Here is a 13,895-nt window from a genome sequence, read left to right as displayed (position 1 = left end):
AGACCTTGTGGAAGAGGTGCATGGGGCAGATGGTGGGAATTCACCTGCAGCAGTTGGGAAGGTTCAGCTCTGTTTGCTGCATGAGCTGTGCTGCCCGGCAGTGCCTGTGCCCCCCAGCCTGCTCAGCCCCAGGTGCCAGGTTCTCCATGGTCTGCAGCCTCAGCAGCTCCCCAGAGTGCTGTGACTGAGCTGGTGCATCAACCAAACCCTGCACAGTCCCAGCCTCACTCCTGGGCCACCAAGGGCTGTGCCATATGTAGAGAGATCATACAGGCTGTAAGTGAAGTGAGGAGAGAGTGTCAGACCTGGCTGCTCCCTTTGCAGCTCCAGCACATACTTGGGAGTTCCCAGCTCTCAGGAGCATGCCCCATTTGTGGCCTGGCTTCTCACTTCTTGGGCTTCTCTTTCTGTTTAGACCTGTGTTCCTCATGTTAGCATGAGCTTAATGCCATAGCAGGACAAATTGTTTGGCAACTCCTAGCCACACTACCTTTGTTCCATAATCTTGTAACTCTCTTTACTGTTGTCTTGTGTAATGTCCTATACAATGCCAACACATTTAATCCAAAAATACATTTATTTAAAGAATTATTATACATAATCTTAAAAAAATAGAGTCATAGTTTAAAAAGCCAAAGTGTTTTTTCAATTCTGATTCTTAAACTCTTCTTGGAGGACATGGTCTAATTCCTTGAGGAAATTCTTCAGTGAGGTGGTGCTGCCTGATGCCACAGGACATGGCTCCTGGAATGGGAAAAAGGCTGTTAGAAAGCTTACTGGGGTGGAATTGGGTTCTGCAGCTTTGGTTGGGCTGCTAAGGGTGGTGGGAGAGTAAAATAAAAATGGTGACCAAGGGAGAAGCTTGAGGCTGTGGGCAGTGTAAGAACTGTGCCTCACCTTGTGCCTGACCAGGCTCAGCAAGTTGTAGTAGATGCCCTCGAGGTACTTGTGGCAGCTCTTGACCTCCTGAGCAATTGTGGCAGCTTTGCATAAGATCTCTGTATTGTTACGGCTCTGGGAAAAGACACATGGCTTTTAAAAAAACTCTCTTGTATAGTCATTGCTCTTAATAGCAGCAGATAAAAATACTGCAAATAATAAATTTCTATCCTAAAGGATCGGTGAAAATTGTGGTTTGAAGTGCCAAAGCCTCCCTGAAGCTTCCCAGCTCCATCTGTGCACAGCTGGCACTGGTCCCATCCCTTTCCTGGTGTGGAGGAATCGACCCCTGGCAGAAACTGTGCCAGTGTGGCACAGCAGTGAGCAATCCTGTGATGGAGCATCGTGCTCCTGCTGCAGGTGTGCATGTGGGACCCTGTGAAGCTGCTCCCTGCAAATTAAGCTGGTTTGAGCAGGCAGGGAGGCTGCAGGAGTAACAAAAGCACCTGAGAAGAGTTTGCCTTCATTAGGGGCTTTGAGAAGCCCTATAGCAGAGACATTTGGAAGATGAGGAGTTAATAAATAAAGTGCTGGTAGCAATAAAAAACCGATTTGACTTTCTTCCCCAGGGATGTTCCCAGTGCTGCCTGCTCTATCTCAGCTTTCACAGTATCTTCAAACGAGTGACCAGTGTGTCTATGTGGGCGTGGGCAATGATGAGTGTGGGCTGTGCAGCATCTCGGGCATCTCTTCTCACTAGCAGGGCTGCTCCCTGGGGCAGAAGGGATGTGGGTGAGCCCCAGCCCTCCAGTGAAGGCTGCTGTACCCCTGGGGTGCTGCCAGGCATGGCATGAGGTGAGGGCATGGACTTTATGTGAAAACAGGAACTCTGGGGCTGGGGAGCGTGGCTTAGGCAGCAGTTTTCAGAGCAGAAAGAGGCCTTACTATCTGCTATTAAATCTTGTGCTAACTGCAGAGCCTTCCCCAGATAAGGGGCTAAAGAGGGATACCCATCTCTCAGGATGCTGTGCAATAGGTGTGTGTGGGTGTCTGAGCTGGTGACAGCTCTCCAAGGCAAAGGGAGGTGCTCCTCTCTGAAAAGCTGAAACCTCTGTCTGCTGCCCAAGCACAGGTGCCCATCCCTGCCCTTCCTCTGGGCTCTCCCTGACCCCAGGGTGGCCAGAAGCCACTAATGCTGCTTTGGCTGGAGGTGGAGATGGGTATGGGCACCTGTGCAGGGCACTGGGAGTGGTGGGAACCAGCTGGGCAGCCCAACATTTGTGCTGGGAGCTCACAGTGGGCTCCACAGCATCACACCAGGACAGGCAGGATCCCAGGCTTCCCACCTGCCTCCCACCCTCCTGTGCTCTCCTCTGGCCCCCAGCACCCTCCCAGCACCCATCAGGGCTATATGGTTGGGGTTTTTTCTTACCTTCTGATCTGCAAATATATTTATCACATTCATCTTGTCACAGGAAACCTTTATGAAGACACAAAGGAGAGGAGCAATCAGGCTCCAGACAGCACAGATCCATCCTGACGTGCACACACAGACACACATCCATCCACCCCCAGGCCCCAGGAGCACTGTGAACCCCGTGCTCATCACCTTCCTCTGGCTCAGCATCGCTCCCTCCAAGCCTGGCGAAACAATCTGCTCCTGCCATCAGTGAGTAAAGCACCAGCCAGCCCTACCTCCTGCTGGAGCCTCTCCAGCCAATTCATGGTCTCCTTCAGCGTCCTGGCCCGTAGTGTGTGTGCAACCACGTCAGCCAGGCAGGCTGACAGCACCAGGAGGGTGAGCAGGACCTGCACCAGGATACTCATGGCCTGCTTGGGCTGGACCCCTTCAGCTCCCCTTCAGCTCTTGGTCTCTGGATTGTTTGGTGACCTATAACTGTGTGCACTTTTCTGGAGGAAGCACCTCAATTTATTACTGTAAAATTGCTGAACCAGAAGGAAAAACTTATTTTTCCCTTATAGGCACTTTCCAAAGTTGCTCCCGATTAGGAGAGCAACAGCTCTTTTTTGTACAAGTCAAAATTTTCTTCTGATCTTGCATTATGAAATTTCCACTGTAAGATGAGAGTGGCAGGAGTCAGGTCACATACAGTATGTAAGCCTGGTTTGGGGATTCTCCATTTCTCCATATCTCAAGGCTTTCCCTACACAGAGAGTTGGAAGAGGGTAAAACTGGGTAGCCCAGGGCTCTGACACACTCCAAGAACAACACTTTTCTTTTTATTTTCCTTTGAGTATCCTGCAAGTTCTTCTATGGTGTTTCATTTGAATATCTCCAGATCATGTAAAGCATCCTTCATCTGTGCACTGATTTCCGTCCCTGGGTTTCTCACCCTGGGGAGGAACAGAAAGAATGGCAGAGCTGTGTGGGGACAAACCTGGGCAGAGCAGAGCATCAGACTGGGGGGGTTGTGGAGAGCTGGGGGCCCTCCTGACCAAAGAGGATCCCCAAACCAGTGTGACATCCTGCAGGGCTGTGTGCAGGAGGTGCTGTAGGAATCAGAGTTCTTCTGGGAAACTGGGGTTTTGTAGCCCTGTTCCAGAGTTTCAGGGAGCTGGAGGCTGCCCTGTCCATCCTGCCCTGCCCATCCTGCCCTGCCTGGGGAGCAGCAGCCTGAGCTTTCAGACCATGGGCTCGGCCAGCCCCACCAGCCGGTGCTGCCACAGGAAATGGCACTGAGAAACGCTGAGCTGGGAAACTTTGGAGTTTTGTAATAACTAATAGGGATTTTTCTAACTCAAACAGCAACTCACCACCAGATAACAACTTGTAAGCACTTGATGAATCTGGGAGTAGCCAGACTGAGAGTAATCTTGTTTGTCTGGGTTCCGAGATGCCCCGGATGAAGTTAGGTTAGGTCACTGACACAGAAAGGCCTTTGTGAGGGATTTGCCAGTGGAGAGCTGTGCTGTGCCATGGAGAGCAGACAGGGGAGCATGCTCTGGCTGTGTGACTGCATCCATGGCCTCCAGGGATGGTGGGTCCCCACCATGCACAGAGCTGTCCCACCAGTCCCACCGGTGGTGGTGGAAGGATCCCTGCCTGAAAGTGATGCTGGAGAAGGTGATGGGGGCAGGAGCCCCATATTGCAGACACAGGGAATCCCCAGTGGTCATGGTGGAAAGCTCTAAATCAATGAAGAGAAAATGCTCAAATCACAGAAAAAGTTAACTTTTGCTCTGCTCAGGCTGAATCATGGTGGAGAACTGCATTGCTGTGTGATGAGAAAGTCACCAGCTGTGCTGGGTTGGCATGGCAAGGTTTTGGTAGTGGGGAGCTACAGGGCTGGGTTCTGTCAGAAGCTGGGAAGATTTCCCAATGCCTGATAGAGCCAACTCCAGTTGCTCCAAGAGGGACCTGCTGCTGGACACGGCCCAGCCCATTGGCAACAATGGCAGAGCCCTGGGGAAAATCCCTGCACAGCTGCAGCTGGAAGAGAAACGAGAGAAAATCTGGAGCCAAGTTAAGCCTGGGAGGAGGGGAGGGGTGGGGCTAAGGTGTTTTAAGATTTAATTTTTATTTCTCTTTATCCTACTGTGATTTAATTCCCAATACATTGAATAATTAAATCATTAAACTAATTTCCCCCCAAGTTGAATCTATTTTGGCTGTGACAGTAATTGCTGATTGTGTTTTCCTTGTCCTTACTCTGACTCACAAACCCTTTGTTATGTTCTCTCCCCGCTGCCCAGCTGAGGATGACAGGGGTGCTGTGGTGAGACCCTGACATCCCTCCAGGGTCAATAATCCAACACAACAGCAAATGGAAAGATTCCCATGTCCTTTCCCAGGGGTGGGATGGAGCTGATGGCAGTGATGGCCCCATTGCTCTCTGAAGGGACAGCTACAGTCCCCGTGGGGTCCCCACTGTTTCTGGAGCCCTGGCTGTGCCTTCATCCCAGCCACCATCCAGAGATGAACCTGCCCTACGTCCCCACCAAAGAAAGGTTCTTGATTCAGAAATGTATCCCCAGTTTTTCTCCTCTTGGAGCTCCTTGGGCTCTGTGGAGGCTTTCTCATCCCACAAGGATCCTGCCCAGGCTCTCCAGCACCAATCTGCCTGTGGCTGCTGAGCCTGGGCTCTGCCAGAAGTCACAGCCACCAGCTCAGATCTCCCTTCTTTGTCCCAACCAGAAAGATTCTGGGACAGCCACTGAGAGAGAGCCTTGAGGGTTTGCCCAGCTGTCACATCCTGCTTGTGGGGACTGGCAGCTGATGGCAGCAGGGATCATGGAATCCCAGAATCCCAGAACAGGTTGGAAGGGACCCACAGGGGTCATTGAGTCCAGTTCCTGGCCCTGTACAGCACCATCCCATCCCAAGGGTCACACCATGTGCCTGAGGGTATTGTCCGTGTTCTGCTCTCATTCATTTCTGCTGCTGCCATGCCTGGTGCTGATAGTGCTGGGGTTTATCCAGGGCAGATCCCAAGGCAGCAGCTGAGACCCTGTTGCAGGCGCTTGGAGCATGAATAACAATTCCCAGCAGTTACTTTGTGGATTTGTTTCCTACGTGTGTGCTGCTGGCACCAGCATGTTCTGGTCTGTAAGCCAGCCCCATCCCTTCCCTCTCCCATCAGACAAGCCTTACCCTGCCTGCAGCTCCACTTGGGCTCCTGCTGGCTCCCCCTTCAGCCCCCAGACCACAGTCTGCTCCCCAAAACCCCCTCCACCATGGCCCCATGCACAAGGCCCTCTTCCCAAACAAAGGTTCTCATCCTTCCTGCTCTAGCCCTTCCTTTCTCCAATTTCCTGAGCCACAAGCCAGGTGGGTTCTTTGGTGCCTTTTCCTTTCTCAAGGCCTTGCTCCCAGTGGCAGAGTGGGTACATTTACTGTACATTGCCCCAAAAATGCCAAAATTCCTGACCAAGAGGCAGCTCCCCCAGTTCTCCTCACTAACTGCTGAAGGTAAGAGGGAAATGACAGCAAAAACTATGGACACCAAGAGCTCTTAACTCAGTTGTTTATTGCTGAAGCCCAGGGACACTTCAATAAAATCAGTGCATAGTTGATGTTAACAAAATAATAAAATGCAGACATTCAAATACATGGGAATTTGAATATATTAACTCTCATAATACCAATATTTTAAATAGAAGAACAATAAATTACAAATCAGCACATGTTCATTCTTTGTTGTGCAAAGGCAATCAGACAGAAAGAGTTCCCTAAAATGAGGTAGCAGTATTTTAAATATGATTGTATTCCACAGAACTACCATGTAATTTCAAAATAAACCTTGAATACTGGCTTTTCCTTTTTATTTTAGGTCCCCAGCAAAGAAAAGCTTTCAACAGCCAGGACTTCTTGTAGGTTACACATTATAAAAATAAGTTATTTAAATAAAATATAATAATAAATTAACAAAGTTCAGAAGTATGATGCCAGTGAGCACCCATTAGATTCAGTCATCCTACAGACTCTCCTGTCTTCAGCATTAATAACTTAAAAGCCAACTACAATAGAAGAGACACGCTGAAATTGCAGTAGCAGGTCCAGCCCCAAACCCGTTTCCCCTCCCAGGTTTTGCTTTCGGTTGCTGCATTTCCCCAGCTCTGCTCCCAGAAATCGGCCTCCCCCTCAGCTGCACCCAGTCACACATCAGCGAAAGATTCACCATTTCAGACTAGATTTTGATCTCTTTAGGAAGAGAAGATGATTGAGAAGAAACGTCCCGTCACTAAGCGGAACAGGAAGCAGATAATCAGGTTTTGGTTTTGGTAGGTGCTGCAGGAGCAGATGGATGAGTTAAGAGCTCGGGCTCCTCGGCAGGTGCCCCACGATGCTCAGCCCTGCCGGCCCGGCGAGCCCGGCGCCCCCCGGGGAGCGGGGCTCGCATCCCGGCCGCGGGAGCCGCGGGAGCAGCTCGGGACAGCCTTGTGCAAGTGAGAGCTCCCCTGCTAAGGCTGAGTAAATCGAGCACACGGCACTGCTCGGAGAATTTGGGAGATGCCCGGGGCCTGGCATTCCAGCCGCAGCTGAGGAGCCAGGTGCCCTCTGGAGCTCAGCCTCTGCCCGGGAGAACTGGCTGGGTTCGGGAGGGCTGGAGCAGGGCTGGGGGAGCGCACGAAACCAGGAGCAGATAGAAACAAAACAAACAAAACAAAACCTCTCGGCAGAGCCCATTTGAGGGCTGCCAGCAGTGCGGTCCCGGGCTCGGGGCTGGCGGCGGTGCCATCACTGCGCAGCCGAGCCCCTGCGCCTGAACATCCCCTGCGTGAAGTTCCCCAGCGCTGGCAAGAAGTGGCGCAGGTAGATCTCACTGTCATCGCTCAGGACGCATTTCTGGGGAAGGAAAAGTGTAAATACATCAGAGCTGGCAGCAGGATTTAGCAGCTGGCTCGGTGGGTAGCTAGGCTCCCAGCCCAGGCAGATGCTTTGTTTGCCTCCGTTGCCTCATAAATTTCTCAGCAAATAACTCAGAGTGGTGAGGATGCTGGCCCGGGAGGTCAGGAATTGTCCTTTGCTCAGAACAAGCTTCTGGCTCCTGTGGCCAGCAGTGTGACTGACATGGCCACTGCTCTGGGGTGGCTGGGGCTGCTGGGAGCCGTCATCCTCTTCTCACAGAGACAGATTTACCCGAAGCACTGGCAGGTTTGCCGTGCCCAGCTCTGGCCTCGCTCAAAAGAGCAAATTCTGATCAGCCCTGTGGCACCCCCAGAGTGGGGCACAGGCACCATGGGGCAGAGCTGTGGGGCACAGCACAAGCAGGAGAGGAGGAGCCCCCCCTGCTTACCTTCTTGCCGTGCAGGCGCTTCAGGTTGATGATGAGAGGCTCGTAGGTCTCCTTGCACCTGGTGACTTTGGTGAGTGCCACGTCTGCCTGGCACAGCAGCTCCTGCTCTGGCAGCTGGGAACACGGAGGGGAATTGTTAGAGCCATGTGGCTGAATTAAGCTTAAGCTGAAGTTGTTTATTCAGGTGTCCAGGGCTGGCAGGAGGTTCCACAGGGAGTTCCTAACGTGCTTTCATGTCAGAGCAGTGGCCCCAGGGCTGGGTGGGCTGGGGGCAGAGCTGTGGGCTGGAGGCAGGTGCTGGGCACAGCCAGTGTGGAGCTGCATGCTCACCCCAGGGACTGGCACTGAGCAGCCCCTCAGGGACTGATGGAGCCACCTCAGCCTCAGGAGCTGTGCCCCACGGGGAAGGCCCTGGCTATGTCTGCATTTATGATAAATGCATTTTCTGCCTATCTCTCATAGGTATTTACCTTCTGATCCGTGAAGGCGACCTGTGCCACTCGGGTGTCATTGCAGGGGACCTGGAGAGGCAACACAAGGGAGAGTCAGGGTTATGAGACTGCCATTGTAAAACCATCACTGTGAGACCATCCCCAGCAGTCACCCGCTGTGCCCTCTCCCAGGAAGGGACACCATGTGTCCTCCCTCTCCAGCAGGCCATGGCGTGGATGCACCCTTGCTGCTGCCAGCACTGAGATCCATCTCTCAGCAAATTGCTTCCAAACAGGCTCCTGGACACAGGACCTGGGTTTGCAGAGCACTTGTTTGGGAAGGCACAGGAGAACCCCTGTGTGCTCAGTGGGAGTAGAGAAGGGACCCCCTAGCAGTTCACACTGCCCAGACCACCATGTCCCTGAGCTGCCTCTGTCATCCTGACACAGAAGGTTTTCTTGTTCCTCAGCACTTTTTTTCTGCAGAAAATTAGCTAATGTCAGGTGGAAAGCTTCATCTGACCCAACCCCAGGAGCTGCTTGTACCACCAAGTCAGGTGCCGATCACACAAAGTCTAGGCTGAAATGGGCCAGGATCCCCAAATGGTAGCTGGGACAGAGTGGATTGAGCCAGCAGGAAGAGCTCCTGCCACCCAGGTGGGCACCAGGCCCTGTGGTGGCAGTCCAGTAGCTGGCCTTGGACACTGAAGAACATCATCCTCATCATCATCATCAATAACGAGGTCAGAAAGCAAAGCAAAGCTGAGAGGTGTAGCAGCATTTACCTGCACTCCTGAGTTGAGCTGCTGGATCAGGAGGATGACCTCCTTCAGTATTTGCTGGTGAGATGGAGCCACAGCTCTGCAAGAGACTAGCTGGAGCAGGGAGAGCAGGGTGAAAGCTGCCTTCAGGGAGTGGAGCATTCTGCCACCGCTGTCTGAGCACGTCCTGTGCTGGCTGGGCTGGATGGCCAGGGTCTCTCTGCCTCTCTGCTCGAGACAGCACCATTTTTATAGCGTGAAGAAGGACCTGTGACTCCATTACCACTGCCAAATACGGTGTCTTCCTGTGCAGCAGAGGATGCAGTGGGAAGCCAGACACGCCTAAGAAAGGCGTTACGTAATGGTGTCAAAGACTTCTCCATAAGTTGAATAACCTTATCTATTATTCTATATATACATGCAGATTTTAATCACCTAACTGATAGGCAAGGAGATACTGGGATGAGAAGATGAGAATTGCTTTTCAGTGCTCAAGGATCTGTTTACTATTGAGCGTGTTTGTAATGTGCTGTGTGTGGAAAGCCATGGACACGTGCAGGACTGAACCAAGCACATTGCAAGGCTTGAGTGAAGTCAAGGCATGATCTCCTGTGCAGAGAGATATCCATTGGTGCTTTCCTGGTCTCCACAACGCAAAGGACAAACAGTTACGCAGGAGGATCAGCTCTAGAGTGTGCAGGACTGGATGCCTGCCAGGCTCCTGCCTCAGGTGTTGGTGTCTCATGGGGGATGATGAGGGTGCCTGGACCTCTCCTCCTGCAAAGCTCCTTGTCCCAGAGGTCCCTGGGCCATGCTGGGACCTCATGCAGTGCCCTGTGCTGCAGCTCAGCCACCACCAGCAGAAAGGGGAATCGTGGGCATTAGCAGCCTTCAGGGAAGGGCCTGTCACAGGGATGCTGATGGAGAGGAAGAGCTGAACAGTGTGGCAGAAAATATTCATGTCCTTTGGCCATAATAGCAGTAGCCCCAGCAAGCTCAAGTCATCAAAGATTTGAAGGAAAAGAAAACCTCAAAACTTTTATCAAGATGTTAAACATATGCAAAACCAAAAAAAAGTGCTCTTGTTTGTAAAGGAAGAAGTATCTGAGGGTGTTTTCTGGCATGTGGGTATTTGGTTTCAAGCAGGACTTACTCAGTTCTGTAGCACAAATCCCATTGTGGGAGGATGGCTCTGGTAGCACCCAGCTTGGTGTCCCACACCATCCCATGGTGTCCCATGCTGCTCCAGGCCATCCCATGCCATGCCACGTTGTCCCTCTGAAGGCATCCAGGGGGACATCAGAAAACCAACAGCAGTTCAGGGATTCCAACCACCACATTCCTGAGCAAGGGAACAGACAAAAACCCAGAGTTGTTTCCCACCATGGCTGGTCTTGCCAGCAGAAATTTAGTGGGGAAAAGAGTTGACTTGACAAATTGGCTCATTTCTTCTCCAAATTCTTCAATTACTTTTGCTGCTTCCTCCTGCACACACAGGTGAAGCAGCACCTTGTGGCTCTGCTGTCACCAGCTCCCCATGGCCCTGCAGTGCTGCTGCCCCAGCTGGGGCAAGCCCTGTCCAGGGAAGTCCAGCTTCAGCTGGTACCTACTTAGAGGCTCATAAACAATGCAAATTATTACACGAATTTAGAAAATCTAGAAACATTTAAGTTCAAAACTTTTTTTTTCCCCCCAAATTTTCAGTGAAGCCGAGGTGTCATAGAGCCTGAGGAAGCCTGAGGAAGCCTGAAGTTCATATTTCAAACAAGCTCCTTCCCACTGCACTGCATTCCTTCTCTGTGGCATGGCCATTGAATTTAGGGTGCAGTGGCAGGACTGCACTGCAGCACTCACAATTTCTTCCTGTATTAGCCTGACAAACTTTGTTTTCCTGAAAAAAAGATGGTGGCAGTTCCCAGTCTCTGAATTTCCTGTGAGTTTGAGAGGCTGTGTCAGAGCCAGGGGGGAGCCTGGAGTGCTCCCATCACTTCAGGTGGAGGGGCTGGTGTACATCCAGGGCTGCACAGGGCACACTGTGTTATGTCCACCTGTCCCAAGCCACTGTCCCTGGCTCCCTCGAGCCAAGCTGCTGGAGCAGGATGCTCCATGACCCCAGGAAAGATCCTGTGCTCCTAGCACTGTGCCCTGCTGCAGTGTCCCAGCAGGGTCACAGGGCTATGGGGGGATGAGGAGAGTGCTCCCATGGTTTTGGATTACCCCACTCTGCAAACCATGCATTGGAAAGTACAGGCCACCTCCCCCAAAGGCAGATAAAATCCTTCCCCAAACCATTGATAATGCAACATGAACATGCTGATGGGAAAAGCTGACATGTACCAATCTGGGTTGTGGGGGTAGAAAATAATACCTAGAAAGGGGAGCCCAGTTCTGAGAAACAGCATTGGGGCTGGGCTCACGTGAGAGGGGATCAGAGATACCTGGAGCATGGGAGATGCAGGGAACTGAAACAGCTCCTTCCAAGGCTCTTGGTCCTTCCCAAAGGGACTGGGGTGCTGGGACACCACACCCAGCCCAGTGCTGCTGATCAGAGTGGACACAGAACCCCAGGAATGTGAGCCTAGCCTGAACTGGGACTACTTGTCACAGAAGAGATGCTTTTGCTTTTGCTGGTTTTTGCCATGTATATCCAGCTGCAGCTACAGGCAGAATACAGAGGGGTCCCAGAGGTCTTTGTCCATCCTGCTTTGCCATCCCATACTCTTCATGCCTAATTTAAGCAACCCCAAGCAATTCAGAGAAATGATCCAAGTGGTTATTTTAGGTACATCATGCTCCTCTTGCCCCTATGTGGAGGAGAACCCAGGGGGTGATGGTGAACATCGGACCTGCACTGGCTGGCCCTTTCCACAGCTGCATCTCTGATGATGACACCAGAAAACAGAGAAATCATCTGAAGAGACCCTCAGTGCAACCAAACACAGAAATTTTGCTTTGTTCTGTACCCAAAGCCAAAGATTTTTCTTGCTTTTATTTTTTTTTTGCCAGCAGCAAAGCCAAGGACGGATGCCACAATCACCACACACAAGAGCAGAGGGGTTGGCAGGAGTCCTGGCCACGACCAGCAGGGGATGGCATTGGTGGACATGGAGGGAATTGGTGGAAATCAGTGGAAAGAAATGGGTATGACCAAAGGCTGACAGATTTACAGGGGCCACACCTCCCTGTGGCAGTGTTCCCTTCTCTACCCCGGCTCTGCAGGAAATGGGGGAATGCCAGTCCCTTATTTTAGCTGGGCTGAATTTGTGCCTCTCCAGTCAAGCAGGCAGTAATTTCACCTTGGTACTGGGCCATCCCAGGGGCTGTTGGCCAGCAGGAGGGGTGGAAATGATCCCAGCCAGCTGCTTTGGCCATCCCTGGCTCAGCATGGGAAGAGGACCCCAGCACAGCTGGCAAGAAAGGCACCTGCTTCTCTCAGGTGCCTTTCCTTTCCCTGCAGTCTCCTCATGCTCAGCTCCCTCTCCCTGGCAGTTTGAGCAAGGGGAGGCAGCTGGGTCACCTTCCCACCTTTGCTTTAGCAGCCAAATTCATCCCTGTGGCAGGTGGAGGACTTGTGGTGGGACAGGATGGGATCATGGCATTAAGAAAACATGTCAGAACTCAGGAGGTCCAGGGAATGCATTAATTGAGGTGATATAAATAATTTCAGTTTGTCCTCGATTGCCTGATTTTGGATCACCCTACTAACCATTTTCTCATTTCCAGCACTGTTCCAGCCTTGCCTTCTATGAAATGCTCATGGAGAAGCCATCACACATCTTCCAGGCCATTCTCTCATGTGTGCTGTTCCTTACTTAGCAGAGGAATTAAATCAAACATTTTATAAGCTGAAAAAGCCCAAATGTGGGTCACAGCATAATGTATAGCATCAGCACATGTAGTATCTCTTGAATCAGTGGTTGGGTTTATTGGCTTTATAAGCAGTCAGTTCTCCCTTGTGCAGGGCTGGCAGTGCTGGAACCTTCCTGCTTCCTTCAGCCACTGCAGCTGGAGGGAAGGGTGCACTACAGCTCCAGAAATTTACTTTTCCTGCATAGATCAAATTACACAAGTAGGATGGAGCCAGATGAAGGAGAATTTGCAAATTGCATGGTATTCCCCAATGATGCCATCTATCAGTAGGCAGAGAGTAAATGCTGGCTCCTGGTAGATTGCCCAGGGAACAGCAAACCCTGTCATACTGAAATAGATGAGATGATACTTGGTGTGACATTTAAATGCAAAGTTGCAGGGAGACAGCAAATGATTAAGCTTTTGAAAGCATCATCTATATTTATTGCTTTGGTTTGTGGTGTTTGTTTGTAGATAAGCTCATCTGCTTGTGTTTTTTAATGTAATTTCTAGAGCACGAAAAAGCTCTTTGCCTAAAATGTGGCATATAAGAGAAAGCTGCACCCAGGAGTAGAGAGTTAAGTCAGCTTTTTACTTCAGGCAGGTCATAAAACAGTTTTTGTTAAAAAAATAATTTAAAAAATTCATCTTCTCTGAAGTTTGCGAATCCAGAGTACTTCAGGGCAGGTGTTATGCAGCATCCTGTAAACAGGTAGCAGAGCTGTACTGCAGAAGTAATATTGAAGGAAGCATCAGAAAATCAAAGCAATGGTCTTCTATTGCTAAAGTAAATTCCACTTAGAAACAAAATGTTTAGACAGGAGTGTCTTGGAGACCTCTAGGTTTTCTTCCTAGTGAAAGTAGTTCTTGCTGACTAAGTGCAGACAAAGCAAAAATAATCATGGCCCTGAAGAAATGGATGCACAGAGGTGGAAGGACAGTCTCTCACCTGAGCAGTGCATGCCAACACCCTCCATCTCCTGCAGATCCCTGGCTTCAAAAGCATTTGCCAGGGCTGAGGCTGCAGCCAGACTAAATTACCTGGAAGGGATTTGCACCCAACCAACCCTTCCAGGCCAACAGGCACTGTAGGTGTTTGATGCTCTCAGACCAGTGGCTTTACCATTACCATCCCAGGCAAGTGCCTGAATCTCAGCTCAATCCCCTGCTGCAATTCCACTGACCTGATATTTTTGTTGTTTTGCAGCTGCTATTTT

At 51.0% G+C, this 13,895-nt stretch overlaps 1 protein-coding gene across 1 annotated transcript; it reads right to left on the bottom strand.

Annotated features, from left to right (window-relative positions):
• Positions 1-645: 645 nt before the first annotated feature.
• LOC132334458 (interleukin-4-like) lies at positions 646-2,706 on the bottom strand. Its single transcript, XM_059860532.1, has 4 exons — positions 2,575-2,706; positions 2,312-2,359; positions 898-1,014; positions 646-744 (listed from the first exon to the last, which is right to left on the bottom strand). Exons 1-4 carry the CDS (start codon positions 2,704-2,706, stop codon positions 646-648), a joined length of 396 nt encoding a protein of 131 aa, XP_059716515.1.
• Positions 2,707-13,895: the final 11,189 nt, after the last annotated feature.

This window comes from Haemorhous mexicanus, chromosome 15 (genome assembly GCF_027477595.1).
Source record: "Haemorhous mexicanus isolate bHaeMex1 chromosome 15, bHaeMex1.pri, whole genome shotgun sequence".
Classification (NCBI taxonomy): Eukaryota; Metazoa; Chordata; class Aves; order Passeriformes; family Fringillidae; genus Haemorhous; species Haemorhous mexicanus.
This window is presented reverse-complemented; position numbering and strand designations above follow the sequence as displayed.